The sequence below is a fragment of the Zootoca vivipara genome, chromosome W, assembly GCF_963506605.1.
Source record: "Zootoca vivipara chromosome W, rZooViv1.1, whole genome shotgun sequence".
Classification (NCBI taxonomy): domain Eukaryota; kingdom Metazoa; phylum Chordata; class Lepidosauria; order Squamata; family Lacertidae; genus Zootoca; species Zootoca vivipara.
Window position 1 is genome coordinate 2,663,256 of NC_083293.1, and position 27,242 is coordinate 2,690,497.

Genomic DNA, 27,242 nt, shown 5'->3' on the forward strand with positions numbered 1-27,242 from the left:
TGAGGTCTGCACAGCAGCAAAACGGCTTGCTGACTTGTTAGAGTCTTCTTTGGAGGTCTTTAAGCAGAGGCTTGACAGGCATATGTCAAGAATGCTTTGGTGGTGTTTCCTGCTTGGCAGGGGGTTGGACTGGATGGCCCTTGGGGTCTCTTCCAACTCTATGATTCTATGAACTTCCTGACAGTAAGAGCTGTTCGACAGTGGAATTTGCTGCCAAGGAGTGTGGTGGACTCTCCTTCTTTGGAGGTCTTTAAGCAGAGGCTTGACAGGCATAAGTCAAGAATGCTTTGGTGGTGTTTCTTGCTTGGCAGGGGGTTGGACTGGATGGCCCTTGGGGTCTCTTCCAACTCTATGATTCTATGAACTTCCTGACAGTAAGAGCTGTTCGACAGTGGAATTTGCTGCCAAGGAGTGTGGTGGACTCTCCTTCTTTGGAGGTCTTTAAGCAGAGGCTTGACAGGCATATGTCAAGAATGCTTTGGTGGTGTTTCCTGCTTGGCAGGGGGTTGGACTGGATGGCCCTTGTGGTCTCTTCCAACTCTAGGATTCTATGAGTCTTAACAACTCCTTCATAGCATCTACCAGCAGCAGCAGCTTAACTGTTCAACAGTCCAAACAAACTGGCACAGAGATGACAGTTGGTCCTTCTTGAAATGTTGGAGTTGACTGACACATCCCACAGTTGGTAGGGAGGGCATCTCAAAGCCACTGTATCTCTCTGTGTCTTGTCAGTCTCCCAAAGTAAAGGTAAAGGGAGACCTGACCATTAGGTCCAGTCGTGACCGACTCTGGGGTTGCGGCGCTCATCTCGCGTTATTGGCCAAGGGAGCCGGCGTACAGCTTCCAGGTCATGTGGCCAGCATGACAAAGCCGCTTCTGGCAAACCAGAGCAGCACATGGAAACGCTGTTTACCTTCCCGCTGTAGCGGTTCCTATTTATCTACTTGCATTCTGACGTGCTTTCGAACTGCTAGGTTGGCAGTCTCCCAAAACACCCCCTTATTTGCAACTATCTCATTGGCAACCCCCTCTGAGAACGGAACCCACCCTCAGTTCTAGTAATACAACACTTGGGGGAAAGTGTGCCCATTTTCACAGCTGCAAGCCACAGACCAAACACCAACCAGCCTGCCCTTATTAATCAAAGTCATAACAAAGATGAGCGAAGCTGGACAGAGCAGACGTACCGGTACCACTGAGCAAAACCTCTTGCCCCAAGGCAACATCCCCATGGCTTGTGACTGCCTGAAACAGCTCAACCACAACTCACGAGCCAAACAGCTGCACAGAGCAAAGGAAGTCCTCCTCATCCTGGAGAGTGGTGACTAGTGGGAAGAACCACAGGGTTCTGTCTTGGGCCCAGTCTTATTCAACATCTTTATCAATGACTTGGATGATGGGCTTGTTTGGAGCAAGTTTGGAGATGACACCAAATTGGGAGGTGTGGCTAATACCCCAGAGGACAGGATCATACTTCAAAATGACCTGAACAGATTAGACAACTGGGCCAAAGCAAACAAGATGAATTTGAACAAGGAGAAATGGAAAGTACTACACTTGGGCAAAAAAAATGAAAGGCACAAATACAGGATGGGTGACACTTGGCTTGAGAGCAGTGCATGTGAAAAGGATCTAGGAGTCTTGGTAGACCACAAACTTGACATGAGTCAACAGTGTGATGCAGCAGCTAAAAAAGCCAATGCAATTCTGGGCTGCATCAATAGGAGTATAGCATCTAGATCTAGGGAAGTAATAGTACCACTGTACTCTGCTCTGGTCAGACCTCACCTGGAGTACTGTGTCCAGTTCTGGGCACCACAGTTCAAGAAGGATACTGACAAGCTGGAATGTGTCCAGAGGAGGGCAACCAAAATGGTCAAAGGCCTGGAAACAATGCCTTATAAGGAACGGCTTAGGGAACTGGGTATGTTTAGCCTGGAGAAGAGAAGGTTAAGGGGCGAAATGATAGCCATGTTCAAATATATGAAAGGATGTCATAAGGAGGAGGGAGAAAGATTGTTTTCTGCTGCTCCAGAGAAGCGGACACGGAGCAATGGATTCAAACTACAAGAAAGAAGATTCCACCTAAACATTAGGAAGAACTTCCTGTCAGTAAGAGCTGTTGGACAGTGGAATTTGCTACCAAGGAGTGTGGTGGAGTCTCCTTCTTTGGAGGTCTTTAAGCAGAGGCTTGACAGCCACCTGTCAGGAATGCTTTGATGGTATTTCCTGCTTGGCAGGGGGTTGGACTGAATGGCCCTCTTCCAACTCTATGGTTCTTGAAATATATTCGGATTCGTCGGTGAGGTCTTCGTGGTAGACCCTCGGTTGGGATGGCGGGGCCGGTCGTGCCTCTTGCGTTGACCTCTCGGCGGCTTCGGTTGCCAGGGCTTCCTCCAGAGCAATCTGGAACGTGAGGTCTTTTTTTGCGTAGAGGCGTCGTTGCAACATCTCGTCCCTCAGGCCACCGACGAGGCGGTCACGAAGCATGTTCTCCAACTCTGAGAAGTTGCATAACCGGGCGGCTTGGCGGAGGGAGGTCACAAACCTAGTTATGGTTTCCCCCGGGGCTTGCCGCTTTGCGTAGAAGGCATTTCGGCAAGCTACCACCGAGGGCTGTGGTGAAAAGTGCTCCTTCAGCCGTTCCATTATTGTTTTGTAAGAGACGGTAGCGACATCTCTAGGTGCAAGGAGAGCCCGGGCGATTTCAAACGTCTCCTCTCCACAGACGCTGAAGAATGTCGCCCTCTTCATGGCATCGTTGGTGACTTCTTTTGCTTGCAGGAGGAAGTTGAAACGGGCGGCGTACCCTTCCCAGTCTCCTGATGCTGGTTTGAATGGCAAGAAGCTGCTGTCGGTTGCCATTCTGGGTTCCTTGGGTCCTGGAGCTGAAGCCTGGATGCACGGTGCGATGCAGCGGTGCAGCAGGTGGCGGTGCTGCGGTGCAGTGCGTGGTGGCGGTCAGCTCAACAGGATCCCACCTTCGTCGCCAGTGAAATATACTCGGAGTCGAGAGTGAATTTCATGCTCTTTATTCAGCTCATATTCATCAGGGAGAAGAAGAGAAGACGAATGCTCTTTTCCCAAAACCATCTGCTTATATACATTATTTACACAATGGGCCTTGCGTGATTGGCTACTTCAGGGCTACACCTGTGGGCCAATTATATTGTGGATTGACTTCTGCCTGCAGCCTGATTGGCTGCTCCTACAGGCCAATCAGGTAGCAGATTCACTTCTGCCAGCCGCCTGATTGGCTGCTCCCGCAGGCCAATCAGGTTGCGGATTCACTTCCACCTGGAGTTGGATTGGGTAGCTCCCGCTGATTCTGAATCCTATTGTTCTAGGATTCAGCTCAGTACATAACAGTTCTACTTTCCAGAACTGACTACATAAATCTCAGGACTCGGGGAAGAGTCATTCTGGGGGGGGGGGGGTCGTTGAGCTCTGGCTCCCAGTTTATTACTCCCTCTCTTTCTCTCCCAGTCTTCTTTCATTTCTCATTTGAGAAAAATAGTCTGATCCACCCCCCTCTTCACCTCCTGCCTCCAGTTGCGTGTACGTACATCTGTTATGAACTTCAAAGAAGTTTTCTTGCAAGGCTTGGCAGAAAATGAGCATTTTCTGATTGAAATAACCTGGTGCAGATACAAAGCAGTCCTAAAGAGAAGGGGGTGAGTGGGTGGCTTGTGAATTGAGAGCCAGTGCAGCGTAATGGTTACAAGAGTGTTGGCTGTGATCTGGGAAACCAGGGTTTGAATCCCCACTCAGCTATGAAGCTCCCTGGGTGACCTTGGAGTCAGTCACCATCTCTTAGGCTAACCTGCCTCACAGGGTTGTTGTGAGGATGGAATGGGGAAGAGAACCATGTATGCTGCCACCGTAAGAGGGGAGTAATCCACACAGATACTGGCCTACCTTACAGGAGTGTCACAACTTGGAGCAGAGTTTGTGCACAACAGACTTTGTGTAACAAAGCGCATAGTTAACCTGTTGGCACTCCCTCCCACAAGAAACAGTGGTGGGTGGCCATCAACCTAGACAAGGTGGGCATTTGGCCTGATGCAGCAGGCTGTTCTTAGGTCCTTAAAAAGGAAACAGTGGGTAGATGTGGGGCTTGAAGGAGGAATGGCAGCATTTACCTCCCCAGGTAGAGTTGGGGAAGTAACAGAGAGGAGACCCAGGTGAGAGCTGAGTGTAGCCACCATCCAGCTCATGCAAGTCAACTGAGAAATGCCTTTTGGAACACTCACCCACCATCCTCACCTCCAGTTCTGCACATTACCATTTTATTCCTGGGTTTGGCATTGTTCTCTCTCCTGTTTACTTGTAAGCCATTACAATTAGGTTAGCTTATTTGCATTTTCTCCCTGAAATGTTGTACAGAGTGATCACAATTTTGTGGGAAAGTGGTATTCAGATAAATGGAAGATATTGATGCTGAGTTCCACATGATCAAGGGCATATTCCTTTTGAGGTTCTGACTCCTTGAGCCCCTATTCTTACAGGTGTTGAACTGGGGCTCTGGGTGATGTGGAGAGCTGGCCTGGGCTCCCCCCGGGGAAAGTAATGCTTCCTGGACATTCTGCCCTCTAGGTCACCTAGAATCCCCTTCTGCAATCCTTAACAAAACACCTTTTCTTTTTTTAAGGCTCATTTCAGAACTAATTACAGATCCGTTTTTAAGCTAGTATTTGAAATGTCATGCAGCATTTCATAGCATTTCATGAGGTGTGCATCTCATGCAGCATTTCATAGATGATGTGCAACACACAAGCAAAACTTAGTTGGTCTTTAAGGTGCTACTGAAGGGATTTTTTTATTTTGTCTGGTTACCTGTTCTGGATGCAGTTGCCCTCCCTCTGAAGGAGCCAGTGTGCAGCTTGGGGATATTCCTGTACAGTATATCTAGAGCTTCAACTACAGTCAGTCCTGGTCAGGGATAGCCATACTCTGGTCCTTCAACCATTCCTCATAAGGCTTTGCTTCCCAAACCTTGATCACGTTCCAGCCGGTCAACCCCTTCTTAAATTGTAGTGCCCAGAATTGGACACAGTAGTCTTTATCTTTTCTTAAAGCTATTAGAAGCGTTTCAAGTATTAAGATAAACAGCAAGTGGGACAGAGGACAACCTTGTCTTGTCCCCCTTTCAATGTTGAATTCTTTCGAGATCTCATTATTAATAATTAGTTTGGCTTTCTGTTCTTTATAAATAGCCCGAATTCCATTCAGTATTTTGTTCCCCATGTTCAGACTTTCGCAGGTGTTGATCATGAAGGTCCAGGACACGCTGTCGAACGCTTTTTTGGCATCCACTAGTAGCATTGTCATTTCCATACATGGGTTCATTTCCACATATTCCAATAAATCTATATTTATCCTCACATTGTCTTTTATCTGCCTTCCTGGGAGGAAGCCGGCCTGATCTTTTTTAATTATTCTGTTTAAAACAACCTTCATCCTGTTTGCTAATATCCCTTTGAATATTTTGTAATCTATGTTAAGTAGTGAAATTGGTCTGTAATTTTTTGTTAAATTTAAATCTGCTCCTTTTTTGGGAATTAGTGTTATAAATGCCTCCTGCCACGATTTCGGTATCTCTCCCTTTTCTAATGTTTCATTCATTAATACTTTTAATTTTGGTACTATTATTTCCTCTAGTTTCTTATAATAACTCACTGAGATCCCGTCGGGCCCTGGAGATTTTCCTTCTTTCAGATTCCTTATAACTTTTCTTATTTCTTCCTCTTCAATATCTACATTTAATAACTCATAGTCTTTCTCATTAATTTCTGGTAAGTAATTCTCTGCTAAATAGTTTATAATTTCCTTCTTGTCTACGGGTTCTTCTCTATATAGTTGCTTATAATAATTCACGAAGCTATCTTTAATTTGGTCTACATCAGTAATTTCTTTCCCCTCATCAAGAATTTTATTTATTATTCTTCTGGTTTGCCTTTCTTTAACTGACCAGGCTAGCATTCTTCCTGGTTTATTTGCCTGTTCGAAATATCTTTGTTTCATCCAGACAATTTTATTTTCAACCTCCTTATTGATCTGATCTGCCAAATGTGCTTGTAACCTTTTAATCTGTTGTTGGATTTCTTCGTTTTTTGGGTACTTAACTAATTCTTTCTCTTTTCCCCTAATCTGTTTGTTTATTTCCATAATGTTTTTCTTTTCCCCCCTTCTTATCCTACCCATTTGTTGTATTCCAAACCCTCTCATATATGCTTTGCTTGTTTCCCATATTATATTTTTATCCGTTCCTTGGCCCTCATTAATTTCAAAAAACTCATTGAGTGTCTATTTTGCTTTGGTTACCCTTTGATCTTCTCTCCATATTTCGTCATTCATTCTCCATCTCCCTTTGGTATTGTTCTTCAATTTTATTTGTATTGTTACAGGGTTGTGATCAGAAATTGATTTATTTAGAATATCGGCTTTATCTAAGTATAGCATTAATTTCCTTGATATCCAAATAGCGTCTATCCTTCCACCCGATTTTTGTGCGTCTGAATAATGAGTAATATCTCTCACATTGGGATTTTTCATTCTCCATGTATTGTGTAGATCGAAATTCTCTACCAACTGGAAGAATGTCTGTGGTAGTCTTCCTGATTTATTTATTCTATCTCTTTCTGTTCTGTCCATTTCTATGGACACCACCCCATTCAAGTCTCCCATAATTATTATATTCTCTCCTCCATAGTCCCATAATATCTCTTCTACCTTTTTAAAGAATTCATCTTTTTATTTTTATTAATAATAATAATAAATAAATAAATAAATAAATAAGGAAATATTTTTTTTATTTGCAGAATATGGATAGATATCTTTTCAAATGCCAACAGTGCCCTTCAGCTCTCTATATTGGACAAACAGGCCAAACCCTACGCCAAAGGATAAATGGACATAAATCTGACATCAGGAACCAGAAGACAGAAAAACCAGTAGGAGAACACTTCAATCTCCCAGGACATTCTATACAAGATCTCAAAGTAGCTGTCTTACTACAAAAGAATTTCAGAAATAGACTGGAAAGAGAAGTTGCTAAATTACAACTTATCACCAAGCTCAAAACCATGGAAGGACCTGGTTTGAACAGAGATATCGGATTCTTATCCCATTATACATGATAAGCGATCTTCAGCCATCTCAACCCTTGCTTTTTCATGCAAAACCATTTGCAGTCGTTTTCGGTCATCAACAGCTATCAGTCAGTCAATCACCCACTTCCACCACCCTTCTGAGTGATCCCCCCTCCCCTCCCCATCCCCACCCCCTCCCCACCCCTTCTCTACATAAGTGCCTGGGGACTCCTATTTCACTGTATCTGAAGAAGTGTGCATGCACATGAAAGCTCATACCAAAATAAAAACTTAGTTGGTCTTTAAGGTGCTACTGAAGGAATTTTTTTTATTTTTTTTCAAAAGCAAGTACTGCTGGGAGTTGTTTCTTTTTGTTTTCCAATGTATTATTTACCAGTAAAAAATTTAGTGTGGTGTGAGCAAATTTTTATTCTGAAAGTTTGGCCCTGTGAAAAAAGTTTGAGAACCATTGATCTAGGGCAGGAGTGGCCAACTTCCAAGAGACAGCAATCTACTCACAGTTAAAAACTGGTAGTGATTAGGCCAGTTAAAAACTGGGGGCTCAGGTCAAAGTTGTTGAGCTTTTTTTAAGAAGGAAAGCCCTGTTTTGGGGGGTTCAGGTCATTTTAAGGGTGCAGGGCAAAGATGTTGAGCTTTTTTTTAGGGCAGCCAAAGTTTTTAGCTTTTTGGGTGGGAGCCACTGATCTACCGGTGATCTACCACAGACGTCCAGTTGGACATTCCTGATCTAGGTTACAAAGCTATCGTCTTTCATCACACAGTTTGCATGGAGACTTCTTTTCAAACAAGCACCTGGAATTTCAGCATGCCATGTTAGCCTAATATCAGTCTTTTTCTTTTCTGTCTGTATTGTGCAGTGTTTGCTGTTAGCATTCTGGTGGGGAAAGCGGTGGGGAGCATGAGGTGACAAGTACCTTCTTGTTAGCATTTCAGAACATATAGGCAAGTATCCATCTTCATATTAACAGGGGGTGTTTAAATGAAGGTTGACATGAATGCAAACTTGGAACATTTCTTGTACACAGGGCTGAAACTCACTTGTAAAAACTGCAGCATTCCCCTCCTCATTGCAGACAATTGTTTGGTTTGCCTCACAAGGCAGATCTACTTACTTTACAATTTCCAAACCCAAAAAGTCACCCTTTGAAATCTCCACTTTCCTGAATTTTGTGATGCATTTCTCCAAGTCGAAAACAGATACAAAATGGGTATGTTTTATGATATAACATACAAAAACGATTTTGTATTCATGAACTTATTTGCAATAATGTGTGCATTGGCAAAATGACACATCCAATGTTACTCCGATAGCTACGTAGTTCAATGTACAGCAACTCACACTGAGTTCTGCGGATGATGGGCAGTATACAAATTTCATTAATTAATTAAATAATACATAATAACTTGCTTACTTAACGGCCAGCTAAAATTAATGGACATGACTAATGTAGGTCTATTAATGCCAATGGGTCTACAAAGCAGAACTTAGAATCATAGAATCATCCTATATAATAAAGTCCAAGTGTCCCTGCGTCCAAGTTTTCCCGTGTGTCCCTGGGTCACTGTGCATGGGCCCCAGGGACACAGGGATTGGACAGCAGCGCAAGCGCTTCTCCAAACCCCAGGATTTTAGCGCCCGTTATTGAACGGGCTGAAATCCACTAGTAGAATCATAGAGTTAGAAGAGACCACAAGGGCCATCCAGTCCAACCCCCTGCCAAGCAGGAAATACCATCAAAGCATTCTTGACATATGCCTGTCAAGCCTCTGCTTAAAGACCTCCAAAGAAGGAGACTCCACCACACTCCTTGGTAGCAAATTCCACTGCCGAACAGCTCTTACTGTCAGGAAGTTCTTCCTCATGTTGAGGTGGAATCTTCTTTCTTGAAGTTTGAATCCATTGCTCCGTGTCCGCTTCTCTGGAGCAGCAGAAAACAATCTTTCTCCCTCCTCCATATGACATCCTTTCATATATTTGAACATGGCTATCATATCACCCCTTAACCTTCTCTTCTCCAGGCTAAACATACCCAGCTCCCTAAGCCGTTCCTCATAAGGCATCGTTTCCAGGCCTTTGACCATTTTGGTTGCCCTCTTCTGGACACATTCCAGCTTGTCAGTATCCTTCTTGAACTGTGGTGCCCAGAACTGGACACCGTACACCAGGTGAGGTCTGACCAGAGCAGAATACAGTGGTTAATTCAATGCATCCCATAGAGTCATGGTGTGACCAGACACATTGTTTTGCCTTTACACAACCTTCCGATTCCTATATATCTATGTTATTTAGTACACAGTGGTGTGCCTGAAGCACAGCAGGGAAAGGTTTCTGTATCCCACCTCAATATTAAGCCAAAGGCGCACCTCAAATTTATGGGCTGATTTACAGCTGTGGGTAAACAAGGCCTGCTCTGGGCTATGTTTATTTCCACGCCTGAGTGTGCATTTCACTTATTCTTAAATGTTACACAGATATTGTAAAGCCTGTTCCAATGGGAAGGGATTCGCCATAAAGGAGACCCAGCAAAGTCACAGCTCAATTACAATCAACTCACCTCAGATGTTCCATGTAAACCTGGGGTGTAAAACAGGGGTCAGCAAACCTTTTTCAGCAGGGGGCTGGTCCACTGTCCCTCAGACCTTGTGGGGGGCCGGAATATATTTTGGGGAAAAAATATGAACGAATTCCTATGCCCCACAAATAACACAGAGATGCATTTTAAATAAAAGGACACATTCTACTCATGTAAAAACATGCTGATTCCCAGACTGTCCGCGGGCCGGATTCAGAAGGTGATTGGGATGCATCCGGCCCCTTGCGCAGCGCTTCTCCAAACCCTGGGACCTGTCCTTGCTGTCGGCGGCAGGGGGACAGGAACGGAGGAGAAGAAAGCGCTGCTTTCTCCTCCTTCCTTCCTCTCCTCCAGCCGCCGACAGAAAGGACACGGGACACAAACACCTATCTCGCCGCCGCTGCTTCGCGGCCTGCCGCCGCTCCTCTCACGGGCCAGGGAGGGTTGTGAGGAGGAGGCCTCCGCCGGCCTCCAGCCTCGCTTCCCTGACGTGCCCTGCAGTGAGGCGATGTCCGGCCGGGAGCGGCGGTTGGAGGAGGCAGGGGGGGAGAGAGAGAGCGTGCAGTCTCTCCGTCCAATCCCTGTGTCCCAGGGGCACATGCGCAGTAACCCAGGGACACACGGGGAAACTGGACGCAGAGACACTTGCATATTATTATATAGGATGCTGTATTGTTTTAATATTTGATTGGGAGCCGCCCAGAGTGGCTGGGGAGACTCAGCCAGATGGGCGGGGTATAAATAATAAACTATTATTATTATTACACCTCTAATATGCTTAGGACTAACACAGGAACACCACAGGGATGCGTACTTAGTCCGCTCCTTTATGCTCACTACACGTATGATTGTGTCGCTGCTTACTCTAGTAACAGGGTTGTCAAATTTGCAGATGACACAACCGTGATCGGGCTCATCTCTGATAAGGAGGGCGAAACGGACTATAGAGATGAGGTGGAGCGGCTGACAGAGTGGTGCAGAGTTAATAACTTGCTCATAAATACAAAGGAGCTCGTGGTGGACTTCAGGAGACAGAAGAACGGTGTCCAGCCACTTTTGATTGACGGAATGGTTGGACATTCCTCTGAAGTGTGTGGCTGCACTGCGCACGTAGCACTTTTCAATTGACAGCAGCCGCAGGAAAACAAGGCTGGAGAAGACTAGTCAGGGAAACAGCCTGTAAAGAGCTTGCTGGATCAGTCCCAAGGGAGCTCATCTAGTCCAGAATCCTCTTCTCACAGGTGCCAACCAGATGCCAATGGGAGCCCACAAGCAGGACCAGAGCACAAAAGCAACTCTCCTCTCCTTTGGCTTCCAGAGATGGGCATTCAGAAGAATTGTTGCCTCCAGCTGTGGAGGCAGAGCCGAGCCATCATGGTTTGTAGACACTGATGGTCTTATCCTCCATGAATTTGTTTACTTCTCTTTTAAAGTCATCTAGGCTGGCAGCCATCACTGCCTCCTGTGGGAGGGAGTTCCATATTTTAACCATGTGCTGAGTGAAGATGTCATTTTATTTATTTTTTATATTTCCTCTTTCTTTTATGTGTCCTAAATTTTCCAACATTCAGTTTCCGTGGATGTCGAAAACCATCCCAAGGAAAAGAAAATGCAAGAAAGCAAAACGGCTGTCCAACGAGGCCTTACAAATAACGGGGGAGAGGAGGCAAGCAAAATGCAAGGGAGATAGGGAAAGATACAGGAAACTGAATGCAGATTTCCAAAAAATAGCAAGGAGAGACAAGAGGGTCTTCTTAAACGAGCAATGCAAAGAAATAGAGGAAAACAATAGAATGGGGAAAACCAGAGATCTGTTCAAGAAAATTGGAGATATGAAAGGAACATTTCGTACAAAGATTACCATAATAAAGGGCAAAAGTGGTAAGGACCTAACAGAAGCAGAAGACATCAAGAAGAGGTGGCAAGAATACACAGAGGAATTATACCAGAAAGATATGGAGGTCTCGTACACCCCAGGTAGTGTGGTTGCTGACCTTGAGCCAGACATCTTGGAGAGTGAAGTCAAATGGGCCTTAGAAAGCACTGCCAATAACAAGGCCAGTGGAAGTGATGATATTCCAGCTGAACTATTTAAAATTTTAAAAGATGATGCTGTTAAGGTGCTACACCCAATATGCCAGCAAGTTTGGAAAACTCAGCAATGGCCAGAGGATTGGAGGAGATCAGTCTACATCCCAATTCCAAAGAAGGGCAGTGCCAAAGAATGCTCCAACTACCGCACAATTGCGCTCATTTCACACGCTAGCAAGGTTATGCTTAAAATTCTACAAGGCAGGCTTAGGCAGTATGTGGACCGAGAACTCCCAGAAGTGCAAACTGGATTTCGAAAGGGCAGAGGAACCAGAGACCAAATAGCAAACATGCGCTGGATTATGGAGAAAGCTAGAGAGTTCCAGAAAAACGTCTACTTCTGCTTCATTGACTATGCAAAAGCCTTTGACTGTGTCGACCACAGCAAACTATGGCACGTTCTTAAAGAAATGGGAGTGGAAAGGAAAGGCCTCATGTCCTCCAAACATGCTTCAGTAATGCTCTGATTTATCTTCTGTCTAGGGAGAGTTGCTAGTTGGTTGGGTAGGCAGGGGGTGTGAAATTATTTCCAGTTGGGGAGAGTTACACATTTCTTCAGGGTTGCTTTTGATTGGCTGTCAACATGGATTCCATAGTTGAAGACCCTCCTCGTAGAAGAAGACCCACCTCTCGCTCCCCTGTTTCTGCTTTCTGGAAACAGGATTCACTGACCCCTCCTCCTTTCTTTTTTTTCCAGAAGCCTTTGAAATTGTAGTGCGGCATGCGAGAAACTACACCAACTCCATGTTCAGAAACTATTATCGCAATATAGCTGCCAGAGCTTCTAAATTGGTGGGGGAGTTTTTTACAGACATATCCTTGTACATCATGGGCTCAGACATCAACGTCAATGACATGATAAATGAATTCTTTGACAGCTTGTTCCCATTGGTCTACCCACGCCTGGTGAAGCCGGGCTCACTGGATCCTTCGCTGGAAATGACCGAGTGCCTCCGACTTGCCCAGCGAGACCTGAAGGTGTTTGGGAACTTTCCCAAAATCATGATGACACAGGTGTCCAAGTCTCTCCAGGTGACGCGAGTCTTCCTCCAGGCGCTCAACCTTGGCATTGAGGTGGTGAACACCACTGACCACTTGAAGTTCAGCAAGGACTGTGGGAGGGCCCTGCTGAAGATGTGGTACTGTGCCCATTGCCAAGACCTTATGATGGTGCAGCCATGTGCTGGGTTCTGTGGCTCTGTGCTGCAGGGGTGCCTGGCCAGCATGGTGGAGATAGATAGCTATTGGCAGGAGTACCTCTGTTCTCTGGAAGGGCTGACGAGAGGCATGAGGGGCATCTACAACATGGAGCATGTGCTTCTCAGTCTCTCCTCCTTGATACAAGATGCCATCACGTACATGCAGAAGAATGCTGGGAAGCTGTCAGCGACGGTGAGTTCTCCTTCCAGTTTTTACAGACCATTTGCTCTACAGTGGGAAGCAGTTCTGCTTCTGAATACCAGTAACTAGAACCTGCAGGAGGGGAGCTTAGGGCCAGCTTGCTGGTTTCCCGTTGGGGCATCTGGCTGGCCATCGGGAGAGCAGGATGCTGAGCCAGGCATGCCACTGGCCTGATCCAGCAGGCTCTTCTCATGTTTCTATTATTTCTTTATTTCTTTGAGAGGGGTGAGCGGAAAGAAACATATGCAGAAGCAACTACGTGTGAACATGTGCAATAGAGCTTAGCAACAGCTGAGGAAAATCCCAGATCCCAAATCAGGCTGATCCGGGGTTTGCTTGGAATGGGTTTGAGGCATTCTTGGGTTGGATGCACCTGGGAAAATCTGCCACTGTCAAAGTGGGTGGCCATTTTAAACCCTAATTAAATATGCAGTTGTGGGATAAGGAGATGCAGGCAGGTACTCTCACCTGTCCTTTCCCCCCTTCCTCGCTGCTGACTGCATAGTACCCCCTGAGTCTCTTCCTCCCTGCAGAGGCTGAAGATGTGCCCCTTTACCCTATTTTCAGGGCCCACCTTGTTTCACATTGCTTTGGACTGTTTCTGATACTGTGTTTTAATTATTGTCACCTGCCCTAGTACCTTGGGGTGAAGGAAGGGGAAATGATAAACAAACAAACAAAAAAAAATTAAATTAGGATTTAAAACATGAAAAGGAAGTATTTGGGTGTATTATAGAACTGCAACGACTTTGGCCACATTTACACATAGAAACCAACTGCCTTCTAGATGGTTTTTGTTTTTATATTAAATAGTGAGGAGCGAAGGGTGGTTTACAGTATAAAAACACAAAATGCATAATATAGTAAACGCAACAATACAACCCTCCCACAGTTTATGAGGCCTGGGAGAAGAGGAATGCTTTTGCCTGACAACTAAAGATACGGTATGTCAGAGATAGTGAGTGGGTTGCTGACCTTGAGCCAGACATCTTGGAGAGGTAAGTGTGGTTGCTGACCTTGAGCCAGACATCTTGGAGAGTGAAGTCAAATGGGCCTTAGAAAGCACTGCCAATAACAAGGCCAGTGGAAGTGATGATATTCCAGCTGAACTATTTAAAATTTTAAAAGATGATGCTGTTAAGGTGCTACACCCAATATGCCAGCAAGTTTGGAAAACTCAACAATGGCCAGAGGATTGGAGAAGATCAGTCTACATCCCAATTCCAAAGAAGGGCAGTGCCAAAGAATGCTCCAACTACTGCACAATTGTGCTCATTTCACACACTAGCAAGGTTATGCATAAAATTCTACAAGGCAGGCTTAGGCAGTATGTGGACCGAGAACTCCCAGAAGTGCAAGCTGGATTTCGAAGGGGCAGAGGAACCAGAGACCAAATAGCAAACATGCGCTGGATTATGGAGAAAGCTAGAGAGTTCCAGAAAAACGTTTACTTCTGCTTCATTGACTATGCAAAAGCCTTTGACTGTGTCGACCACAGCAAACTATGGCAAGTTCTTAAAGAATTAAGATTGCCGGAAGAAATATCAACAACCTCAGATATGCAGATGACACAACCTTGATGGCAGAAAGTGAGGAGGAATTAAAGAACCTTTTAATGAGGGTGAAAGAGGAGAGCACAAAATATGGTCTGAAGCTCAACATAAAAAAACCAAGATCATGGCCACTGGTCCCATCACCTCCTGGCAAATAGAAGGGGAAGAAATGGAGGCAGTGAGAGATTTTACTTTCTTGGGCTCCTTGATCACTGCAGATGGTGACAGCAGTCACAAAATTAAAAGACGCCTGCTTCTTGGGAGAAAAGCAATGACAAACCTAGACAGCATCTTAAAAAGCAGAGACATCACCTTGCCGACAAAGGTCCGTATAGTTAAAGCTATGGTTTCCCCAGTAGTGATGTATGGAAGTGAGAGCTGGACCATCAAGAAGGCTGATCGCCGAAGAATTGATGCTTTTGAATTATGGTGCTGGAGGAGACTCTTGAGAGTCCCATGGACTGCAAGAAGATCAAACCTATCCATTCTGAAGGAAATCGGCCCTGAGTGCTCACAGGAAGGACAGATCCTGAAGCTGAGGCTCCAATACTTTGGCCACCTCATGAGAAGAGAAGAATCCTTGGAAAAGACCCTGATGTTGGGAAAGATGGAGGGCACAAGGAGAAGGGGACGACAGAGGACGAGATGGTTGGACAGTGTTCTCGAAGCTACGAACATGAGTTTGACCAAACTGCGGGAGGCAGTGCAAGACAGGAGTGCCTGGCGTGCTCTGGTCCATGGGGTCACAAAGAGTCGGACACGACCAAACGACTAAACAACAACAAAATTTTCCAACATTCAGTTTCCTTGCATGTCCATACATTCTAGCATTAGGCGTGGGGGGTGGGGATAACATTTCTTTCTCCATTTTCTCCATTGTATGCAAACTTTTGTAAACTTCTATTGTTTCATCTCTTTCAAAACTTTTCTCTAAATGCCTCAGTGCCTCATCAGTATTTTTAAATGCAGAACGATTTATAAATTCTAAAGTAAATAAATAAGGTACTCGTCTAGTGAGGCAAAGTCTTCCTGTGTTATTAGTTAACTAAATTACTTCTACATAAATGTCTCAAGGTGATATAATAAAAACAGCACAGAAAATGACAACCAAGAAATGCACACCCAAGATGCATCCATGCAGCATGGAAAGTACACTGGAGCAAAAATGTTTCCTACAGCTTCTGGAAATTGCAGGTAGTGGGTGCCTGTTGTATCTCAGCGGGGATGCTATTCCACAGAACAGGAGCAGCCACAATATAGGCGCTGCTTCTCTACACATCAGCTGGCCTGGCTCCTCTGAAAAGTCTGCCTCTCCACCTACTGGCCACAACTACCCTCACCCTCCCTGAGCAGCCAAGCATGTAAAAATATGGCTGCAATGAAGTATTGGAGGGGGAGAAATGCAAATGTTACATTCTGAACAGGAATAACTTGACATTTAATTCTGGAACATCAGACTGAAATGTCAACATCTTCTATTACTCCCAGGAGTAATAACCCAGCAGCATCCCAGCAGCCTGCTGGCAGGAGGGTTCTAGTTTTTGAACTAGACGACACCGTGGCCCAAAAACGTGGTTTTGAAGCACGGATCCTCACGGATCCTCACAAATCTTCACCTTTTTGCATGGCCCCCCAAATTCACCCTCAAATCACATATCATGGCCAGGGGTACAGCCTGCACCACCAAAATCAAGGATCCACAGCTTCCTGGCGACACCGTGGCCCAAAAACGTGGTTTTGAAGCACGGATCCTCACGAATCTTCACCTTTTAGCATGGCCCCCCCAAATTCACCCTCAAATCACATATCATGCCCAGGGGTACAGCCTGCACCACAAAAATCAAGGATCCACAGCTTCCTGGCGACACCGTGGCCCAAAAACATAGTTTTGAAGTACGGATCCTCATGGATCCTCACGAATCTTCACCTTTTTGCATGCCCCCCCCCCAAATTCACCCTCAAATCACATATCATGCCCAGGGGTACAGCCTGCACCACATAAATCAAGGATCCACAGCTTCCTGGCGACACCGTAGCCCAAAAACGTGGTTTTGAAGCACGGATCCTCACGAATCTTCACCTATTTGCATGCCCCCCCCAAAATTCACCCTCAAATCACATATCATGCCCAGGGGTACAGCCTGCACCACAAAAATCAAGGACCCACAGCTTCCTGGCGACACCGTGGCCCAAAAACGAGGTTTTGAAGCACGGATCCTCGCGAATCTTCACCTTTTTGCATGCCCCCCCAAATTCACCCTCAAATCACATATCATGCCCAGGGGTACAGCCTGCACCACAAAAATCAAGGACCCACAGCTTCCTGGCGACACCGTGGCCCAAAAACGAGGTTTTGAAGCACGGATCCTCGCGAATCTTCACCTTTTTGCATGCCCCCCCCAAATTCACCCTCAAATCACATATCATGCCCAGGGGTACAGCCTGCACCACAAAAATCAAGGACCCACAGCTTCCTGGCGACACCGTGGCCCAAAAACGAGGTTTTGAAGCACGGATCCTCGCGGATCCTCACGAATCTTCACCATTTTGCATGCCCCCCCCAAATTCACCCTCAAATCACATATCATGCCCAGGGGTACAACCTGCACCAAAAAAATCAAGGATCCACAGCTTCCTGGCGACACCGTGGCCCAAAAACATAGTTTTGAAGTACGGATCCTCATGGATCCTCACGAATCTTCACCTTTTTGCATGCCCCCCCCCCCAAATTCACCCTCAAATCACATATCATGCCCAGGGGTACAGCCTGCACCACAAAAATCAAGGATCCACAGCTTCCTGGCGACACTGTGGCCCAAAAACGTGGTTTTGAAGCACGGATCCTCATGGATCCTCACGAATCTTCACCTTTTTGCATGCCCCCCCCCAAATTCACCCTCAAATCACATATCATGCCCAGGGGTACAGCCTGCACTACAAAAATCAAGGATCCACAGCTTCCTGGCGACACCGTGGCCCAAAAACGTGGTTTTGAAGCACGGATCCTCACGGATCCTCACGAATCTTCACCTTTTTGCATGCCCCCCCCCAAATTCACCCTGAAATCACATATCATGCCCAGGGGTACAGCCTGCACCACAAAAATCAAGGATCCACAGCTTTCTGGCGACACCAGGGTTAAAAAACGCGAACGGCAGAAGATGAAAATATTGACAGATTAAGTACCGTGTTTCTCACATTTTAAGACACTGTCTTAAATTTCTTTTACTTAAGAAAATAAGCTTATGGCTTATTTTTTTGGGTGTCTTATTTTTTAAAAATTACCTCCTCTTCCTGTTGCGGCTTGGCGCCCGGAGCTGGCTGCTGCTGCTGCTGCAGCTGCACTGCTGGTCGCTTTGTTGGCGCTTCAGCAGGGCACGCTGCTGGGTCCCGCTGGGTCGGGGCTCCAAGCAGTGCACGCTGCGGCTTTTGCCAGGTCCCACCCCCGGGTTCGGGGCGTGGCGCGGCGCGTGCTGCAGCTCTTGCCACGTCCCGCCGCCGGGTTGGAGCTCGGCAAAGCGCGCACTGCTGCCTTTGCAGGCTCCCGCTCCGTCGGCTCCCGACCCAGCGGGACCTTGCACTCAGTCGGGGCTCGGCAAAGCGCGTGCTGCTGCTCTTGCCGGGTCCCGCTGGGTCGGGATTTGGCGCGGTGCACGCTGCGGGTCACGCTGGGTCCTGCTGGGTCGGGGCTCGGCGCGGGGCATGCTGCAGCTTCTGCCGGCTCCCGCTGCATCTGAGCTCCACGCAGCGCACGTTGCACATCCGCTTCCGGCAAGGACTGGCATCTTCCTTTTCCTGTTCCTTACGGAAGCGCCATCTGGACCTGCTCCCAGCACAGTATAGTACCGGTACCCCAGCATGTCTTATTTTGGGGGGATGCCTTATATTTTATTGCCTTGAGAAAATCGTGCCATGGCTTATTTTATAGGCACGTCTTAAAATGTGAGAAACACGGTATGGATGTTGGTGATCTGACACTAAGTAAAAGCGAAACTAAAGAAGTGCCATGGTCAGATCACTACCTGGTGCAACTGGACTTCTCCACAACTCTTCCCCTCTCTATGGAGGTGGACCAATTTGGATGGTCCGCCCCCGCCACTTAATGGATCCAAATGGTTTCCAGAGAGTGGTAGGGGATGTTTTATGCCATGTTGATGGCCTTTCAGCCGATTCCCTAGTGGCCTGATGGAATGTAGAGTTAACCAGGGCTATTGACTGTTTGGCTCCGAAGCGCCCTCTCCAATTGCATGGAGCCCGGACAGCCCCGTGGTTCTCCATGGATCTGAGGGCAATGAAACAATCGTTGAGACGGTTAGAGCGCCGGTGGCGGATAACGCATTATGAAGCTGACCGGACACAGGTTAGAGCTCAATGTCGAGCCTACCAAGTGGCGGTAGCGACGGCGAAGAAGACTTTCTCCACCGCCTCTATTGCACCTGCAGAAAACAGCAGCAGGAGACTTTTTCAGGTGGTTCGCAGTTTAGTGGAACCACCTGCTCCATCGGGGCCCAGTACGGGCCGCATGATCTCCTGCAACGATTTTGCAAAGTTTTTTTGCAGATAAAGTCGCTCAGATTCGGGAAGAGGTAAATTCCACCGTGGGAGCAGGGCCGGGGCGGGAGAGTGCTAGAGTCCTGTCTAGTCCAGTTGCGTGGGATCAATTCCAATCTGTTACCTCCAAGGATGTGGACAGGCTGCTTGGACGAGTGAAACCAGCCACCTGTCTCCTTGATCCTTGCCCATCCTGGCTTATAAAAGCTAGCCGGGAAGGGCTGGGCGATGGGCTTTGCGGGTTGGTGAATGCTTCTCTCTGTGAGGGAGCCTTCCCAGGCCCACTGAAAGAGGCGGTTATTAAACCGCTTCTTAAAAAACCATCTTTAGATGCGGCCAATATGGACAACTATCGCCCAGTCTCAAATCTTCCATTCTTGGGCAAGGTGATTGAGCGAGTGGTTGCTGAACAATTCCAGGCACACCTGGAAGAAGCGGACCATTTGGATCCCTTCCAGTCGGGATTCAGGCCTCATCATGGGACTGAAACTGCCTTGGTCGCACTGGTTGATGATCTCCAGCGGGCTAGGGACAAAGGTGAGAGCTGTTTCCTAGTTTCCTGGATCTCTCAGCGGCTTTTGACACCATCAACCATAACATCCTTCTGGACTGTCTAGAGGGGTTGGGAGCTGGGGGCACTGTCATACAGTGGTTCCGCTCCTTCCTCCTGGGCCGTGTTCAGAGAGTGGTGGTGGGGGATGAGTGTTTGGACCCCTGTTGGAAGCCACCTAGAGTGGCTGGGGAAACCCAGCCAGATAGGCGGGGTATAAATAATAAATTATTATTATTATTATTATTATTATTATTATTATTATTATTATTATTATTATTTTAAGTACAGTGGTACCTCGCAAGATGAATGCCTCGTGCAACAAAAAACTCGCAAGCCGAAAGATTTTTGCTTTGCACGAGGGACTCGCAAGACGACAAGTTTTTCTATGAACGCCGCTTCATCTTGCGAAGCGCAGCCATAGAAAGACGAAGTGGCGGCGAGTGGCAAAAAAAGGGGAACCAGCTGTAGCGTGGTAAGAAGGCAAAGGAAGATCAGCTGTCAGCGCGGGAAGCTGATCTTCCTTTGCCTTTCAGCCGCTCTACAGCTGGTTCTCCTTTGTGTTCCGCTGGTCTCTGCCAGTTGCCGTGAGCGGTGAGGGGCAACCAGCGGAGACCAGCATAACGCAAAGGGGAACCAGCTGTAGCTCGGCAAGAAGGCTGACAGCTGATCTTCTTTGCCTTTTTTGCCGCGCTACAGCTGTCAAATCACTTATAATGCCCAGGGGCACAGCCAATGTAGGTCTTTCAAGACCGGTGGTACGTGGTCTCAGTGGCCACTCCCAGTCACCAGTTTAGCCAGGGCCGTCTTAAGCATATCCAGGGCTGTAGTGCAAAGATCCCTCCAGCCCCCCCCCTCTGTTTCCCAGAGTTGTCGACCCAGCAAGGTCAGGTGGTACCCGGTGCGGATTTTTTTTGTCACACCCCCCATTGAAATTATTAAAATAAGGAAAAATAAGATACTTACAGTTGCAAGTGTTATTTTCTTTTTCTTTTCTTTTTACATTGTGAGCATGAGCACTTAAAAACCCCTTTTCCTAAAATCAAGATGCATATATTTTTAAGTTCTACTTATTATGAACATGTAAGAAATGGTGCTGAATTTCTAAAGAGACCTCTTTCGGTTTAAGCGCACCTATAAATGCCTCTCCCAAAAGCCGTTCCCTTTAAGCTCAGATGTGCAGAGGCTGGTTGTAGCCGTTCAGCACTCTGCCCATGCACAAAGAAACTCTCATTCCTCATTCCTTCGCATGACCCAGGGTCAAACCCTGACACTGAAAAAAATGGTTCTGGCTGAGTCCTGAAGTCACATTAAATCCCAGTTCAAAGCCATGCCATTTGTCCATAGGCGAGCACGTCCGTTTTGCCTTCCTCTTGATTATCAGCCAATATTTAGTGTAATATTTAGTGTAACTCAATCGAGTTACCAAAGGACTAACCTGCATGTGGATTTTCAATGATTTGTCAGGAGTTGGTGTCAGTTGAAGGAAAGCTGAACAGAGATGGAGGGGTAGGTATAAATCCCATCCATAGGGCCAGAACTTGAGAGAGCTGCTGTCCCTTGACGATGGACATGGAAGAAGCCAGGCCATTAGGTGTACAGTGGAACCTCGGTTTACGAATTTTCAGTTTACGAATGCCGCAGACCCATGTGGAACGGATTAATTCACTTTCCATTACTTTCAATGGGAAAGTTCACTTCAGTTTATGAACGCTTCAGTTTATGAACAGACTTCCGGAACCAATTACACACATGCTTCGGGTTAAGTACGCTTCAGGTTGAGTACTCCGCGGACCCGTATGGAACAGATTAATCCACTTTCCTTAACTTTCAATGGGAAAGTTCGCTTCAGTTTATGAACGCTTCAGTTTATGAACAGACTTCCGGAACCAATTGTGTTCATAAACCGAGGTACCACTGTAACTTCTTCCATGAGTATAGCACTCTTCTGGGAAAAGTCTCACGTATCCCAGAAAAAGAAAACTTCCTTCCATAGAACTCTTAAAAGGGCAGGAACACTCTCAAGGACTGACAAGGTAGTCAAGGGATCAAAGAACAGCAAGCAAGAGAAAACCCCACAAGGACACCCCTTAATAAAATGATGAAATCCATCAAGAACATCCCTGAACTCAGGTATGGGGAACCTCCTCATGTTACTGCACTACAACTCCCGTCATCCCGTCATCCCTGGTCGCTGGCTCTGCTTGCTGGGGCTGATGGTAGTTGTGGTTCATCAATGTCTGGCGGGCTAAAGGTTCACCACGTTGGTGCTAACAAAATGGTTCCTTGACAGCCGAGCGCCAATGTCACAATAAATAAATGTTGTTATTTTGGTTTGGTGGGTGCCTTGCTGCTGAGGGTGTTGTCTTCATTATAATGACCAGATTCACACAAACAGTGCTGGCCTCCCTTCAAGTACAGCTTTCCTCAACCTCGTTGCCTTCCAGATGTTTGGGATTGCAACTCCCACCATCCCTGAACTTTGGGAAGAAGATGGGAGCTGGAGTCTGGAGGGCACCAAGTTGGGGGAAACTGGCATAGGTAATCAAGACTGAAGGACTGCCAGCTCCAAAATTACAGCCTCTGTTGCTGGATAGCTCAGTTGGTAGAGCATGAGACCCTTAATCTCAGGGTCATGGGTTCGAGCCTCATGTTGGGCAAGATTCCGGGTTGGATTAGATGACTCTAATGGTCCCCTCCAATTCTACAATTCTATGTTTCGAAACAGAGACCACCGTGCCTTCCGACTCATCTCTGCTCAACGGCCCAGTTGGGCAACCCTTGAAAATAGCGGCCCCCATAGGCAAAGTTAGGGAAGTGAAGGATGCGGGCAGGTTGTGCTTTGCACAATGGATATTTCTCCCCCATATTTTTCTATATCACATGATTCATTTTCTTGCATACAAGGGCTGCGGATGGATGGGTATGTCCTCGACACCCAGGCAAACCAATGGCATATGACACTGGCTCTGACAGGCGGGCCCTGACCAGAACATGCTGTGGTCCATAGTCTTGGTTTTCCCAGGCTGGTGGGTGGGTGGGTGGTTGTCCCTGCCTCGCAGGGGCATTTGGAAAAGTGGAGCCTCACTTTGAGAGAACGGTTTAAAATGAAAATGCTGCAATTGACGTGTCCTTGCGAATCAAGTGGCATTCCGACAGAGCGTTACTGTGAGGGACAGGGGATATCGGGAGGTCCCTCCCATCTTGAGATCCAGCCCATCTCCGAGCGCTGGGGAAAGCAGGGAGAGTTCCGACTCAAGTGGAGAAGCAGGAAGTGGTGTCCGAGGCTCAGGCAAGGTAGCAGAGCCACTGCCCAAGGTGGGACAGGAAGGGGGGAGCAAGGGGGGAAGGCCAATCCCACCGACTCCGGAATTGCGCAAGAAACTTCGGGGGAAGAGGCTGGGTCTCCCCAAGCTTTTTTGCTGGAGGAGAACGCGCCAACCTCCATTCGGAGGTACTGAAGGAGACCGATAAGATGTGTCAATCTCTGTAAATAGCACTGCCTTTAGCACTGTAAATACACAGCACCAATAAAAGGATAAAATGCAGAGCTGTGTGGAGTCGTTACTCTGAAGTAGCCCACCCAGGCCACTGTGACAGTTACCAAATAAACCTTTTGCTATTTCACCTTCCAAAGCCTGCCTCGTGTGGAGTTGCTTCTCTGTTTATGGTACTTTCTCTTTAAACAACAGCCTTACTGCGTCTGCCAAAGTTGATCGATCAGGCCTGAGACACGCAGTGCAGGATCTTTTATTTGCATGAGCGATGTACCAGGATTAAAAAAAAACAGACCAAAAACTATGGTTCCAGGTGCCCCTCCCTGCCTTCGAGGTGGCTTTGTCGGAGGCACAGCAATCTGCACCCCAAGGAGCGCGCAGCGTCAGGCGGCTGGGCTGCGCTGAGCAGGTGGGGGCACAGCCCCTTGACGGAGGCAGCTCTGCCACCACCACCGCCACCGGGAAAGGAGTGAAGCGGGGGAAGCGGACACACGGGTGGTTCCGTGTGCCTCCTCAATGCGCCCCTGCTGGGCAGGCAACATGGCCCAGGGTGCCACTCAGCCCAAGGGGAAAGACGCCCCTGAGTCTAGCTGCCACATTCTGGATTAGTTGTAGTTTCCGGGTCACCTTCAAAGGTAGCCCCACATAGAGTGCATTGCAGTATTCCAAGCGAGAGATAACTAGAGCATGCACCACTCTGGTGAGGCAGTCTGCAGGCAGGTAGGGTCTCAGCCTGCGTACCAGATGGAGCTGGTAGACAGCTGCCCTGGACACAGAATTAACCTGAGCCTCCATGGACAGCTGTGGGTCCAAAATGATTCCCAGACTGCGCCCCTGGTCCTTCAGGGGCACAGTTGCCCCATTCAGGACCAGGGAGTCCTCCACACCTGCCCGCCTCCTGTCCCCCCAACACAGTACTTCTGTCTTGTCAGGATTCAACCTCAATCTGTTAGCCACCATCCATCCTCCAACCGCCTCCAAGCACTCACACAGGAACTTCACTGCCTTCACTGGTTCTGATTTGAAAGAGAGGTAGAGCTGGGTATCATCTGCATACTCATGCTCTGGTCAGACCTCACCTGGGGTACTGTGTCCTGTTCTGGGCACCACAGTTCAAGAAGGATACTGACAAGCTGGAATGTGTCCAGAAGAGGGCAACCAAAATGGTCAAAGGCCTGGAAACAATGCCTTATGAAGAACGGCTTAGGGAGCTGAGTATGTTTAGCCTGGAGAAGAGAAGGTTAAGGGGTGATATGATAGCCATGTTCAAATCTATAAAAGGATGTCATATAGAGGAGGGAGAAAGGTTGTTTCCTGCTGCTCCAGAGAAGCGGACACGGAACAATGGATTCAAACTACAAGAAAGAAGATTCCACCTAAACATTAGGAAGAACTTCCTGACAGTAAGAGCTGTTCGGCAGTGGAATTTGCTGCCAAGGAGTGTGGTGGAGTCTCCTTCTTTGGAGGTCTTTAAGCGGAGGCTTGACAGGCATGTGTCAAGAATGCTTTGATGGTGTTTCCTGCTTGGCAGGGGGTTGGACTGGATGGCCCTTGAGGTCTCTTCCAACTCTATGATTCTATGATGAACACCCAGCCCAAACCCCCTGATGATCTCTCCCAGCAGCTTCATGTAGATGTTGAAAAGCATGGGGGAGAGGCTTTTCGCTGAATCACCACTGATTTCTGTAATGTTCATGATACATGACAGCAGGCGAGAGGACAATCACAGGAGATTTTTTGAAACCTTTCAAAACAGTGTCCATTGCTCAATTCAGATAAAGTTGTCATAGTGTCTGACAGAGAAAAAGGAATTTAAAATGCTTTGGAGCATCTTTTGCTCAAGAGCCACAGAGCGGTATGCTGGAATCACATCCGCAGAGACATCATGTTTTGGTTGAAAAAAACATGGGGCCAGTTCAGAAGATACCAAGCTATACCTTGCTGACTTTTTTGATCTTCTCAGGTCAAATTCTGAGCAAGACTACAGATTCAAATTTGATGAACTCAGTATAAATTGGAGCAAAGCGTTCTTAGACTACTTTAAGGCAGACCTGCACCAAACAATAATAAAGCATGCTGGGGCCTGGATTCTAAAGAGACTGGACATATATAATGAAAAAAGTGGAATCACCACAAATGTCTCTGAGAGTTTTCATGCAGTTCTAAAAATACTTTGACAATGGAAAGAATTGACGGTGGAAGCAATGGTGTTATCCTTACATGCAATGCAAAAATTTGACTGGAGAGAAACTTTGCGTGGACTGTGTAACACTGGAAACTTTCATTTGCGGTCTCAGTTTGTCAGACACTCAAGATCACCCAGGGCAGTCTCGAGCAGGTCGGGCGCCCTGGCACTGAGTAGCGGAGATCGCTCCGGCGCTCCCGACCTCGCAGGGCGCAGCATGGTTTCCGCGCAGCTTCGTCGCGCAGCGCCCCACCTACCAGCCCGGCGCCCTGGCACACCGCACCACCGGGAGTCTACCTAGAGCCGGCCCTGAAATAACCAGAAGATACAGTCTTTCCTCATATAGCTTGTGATCCATCACAAATCATGGATAACTTCTGTGGCCTAAGAAAGATGAAAGCTATGAGAAGGCACCATCAGTTTGTCAAATGGTACCATGATCCTTCATGGTAATGAACAATTTAATAGATGTTTGTCCACAGCTTGGTGTATTTGTGGTAAGGGTTAGTAAAGAAAAGCATTATGTTGTCTGCCTTTTCCCCAAAGAGAACTGCTCTTGCCCATCATCCAGGACTTGCTACCATATTATAGCTGCCAAAAAAATCTATTGGCATGCCACCAGAACCAGGGAAGCCTCACCGGTTGCAGCTCACACAGTTGAAGCGAAATAAAAGGCAGAAGAGTAGATCGGGAAGAAAGTTCCTCAGACTGAAGGAAAATAGAACAGTAGCTCCAGCATCTGATTCAGTGCAGGCTGCTGAGAAGTTGGACTCCTAAAAAACAGATCACCAACTGACTATGAGACAGGGAAAGTAAACGGTGTTTCCGTGTGCTGCTCTGGTGTGCCAGAAGCGGCTTAGTCATCAGGGGCGTAGCCAGGATGAAAATTAGGGGGGGCAAGGGGCGGTGCCAAGGGGCAGGGCCAGGGGGCGGCGGGAGGGGCCACAGTGGGGCAAGGAAAGCTCCCTTCTCCCTTGCTGGCTGTGGGGTGGGCGGAGGGAAAGCCAGGCAACCGCTTTGCGCGGCTCTGGGGCTGTCCCTCCACCCGCCCTACAGCCAGCCAGGAAGAAGGGATGTCTCCCTTCTCCCTTGCTGGTTGTGGGGCGGGTGGAGGGAAAGCCAGCTTTCCCTCCACCCGCCCCGGCGATCGCGGAGGGGGAGGAGGGGATCAGAGCAGCCCGATTTCAGGCTGCTCCGACCCCCTCCTCCCCCTCCTCGACCAGCAAGGGCGAGGGGGCGCCAGCATCAGCCCGAAATTGGGGGGCGCCAGGATCAGCCCGAAATCGGGCTGCTCCGACTCCCTCCTCCCCCTCCGTGATCGGCAGGGGTGAGGGGGCACCGGAACGGGTGGAGGGGAAGCCCCAGAGCCGTGCAAAGCGGTTGCCTGGCTTTCCCTCCGCCCGCCCCACAGCCAGCCGGCTAGAAGGGACGTCTCCCTTCTCCCTGGCTGGCTGTGGGGCGGGCGGAGGGAAAGCCAGGCAACAGCTTTGCGCGGATTGCTAGAAGGGACGTCTCCCTTCTCCCTGGCTGGCTGTGGGGCGGGCGGAGGGAAAGCCAGGCAACTGCTTTGCGCGGCTGTGGGGATTTTCCTCCACCCGCCCCACAGCCAGCCAGGGAGAAGGGAGACGGCACCGGGCGGGCAGCGGGGCAGGCTGGCCAGAGGCCCTGCTTCTAGGGGGGGCAACTGCCCCCTCCTGCCCCCTGCCTACGCCCATGTTAGTCATGCTAG

The 27,242-nt window shown here is 47.8% G+C and overlaps 1 protein-coding gene across 1 annotated transcript; it reads left to right on the plus strand.

Moving 5' to 3' along the window:
- Positions 1-1,158: 1,158 nt before the first annotated feature.
- Positions 1,159-13,257, plus strand: LOC132591464 (glypican-3-like). The gene is made up of 2 exons (XM_060270088.1): positions 1,159-1,321; positions 12,474-13,257. Exons 1-2 carry the CDS (start codon positions 1,159-1,161, stop codon positions 13,244-13,246), a joined length of 936 nt encoding a protein of 311 aa, XP_060126071.1. The 3' UTR covers positions 13,247-13,257.
- Positions 13,258-27,242: the final 13,985 nt, after the last annotated feature.

Coding starts and splice junctions, on each gene's coding strand:
- LOC132591464 (XM_060270088.1), top strand. CDS start 1,159: ATGAGCGAAGCTGGACAGAGCAGACGTACCGGTACCACTGAGCAAAAC. Junction 1,322..12,473: donor CCTCCTCATCCTGGAGAGTG/GTGACTAGTGGG, acceptor TTTTTTTTCCAG/AAGCCTTTGAAATTGTAGTG.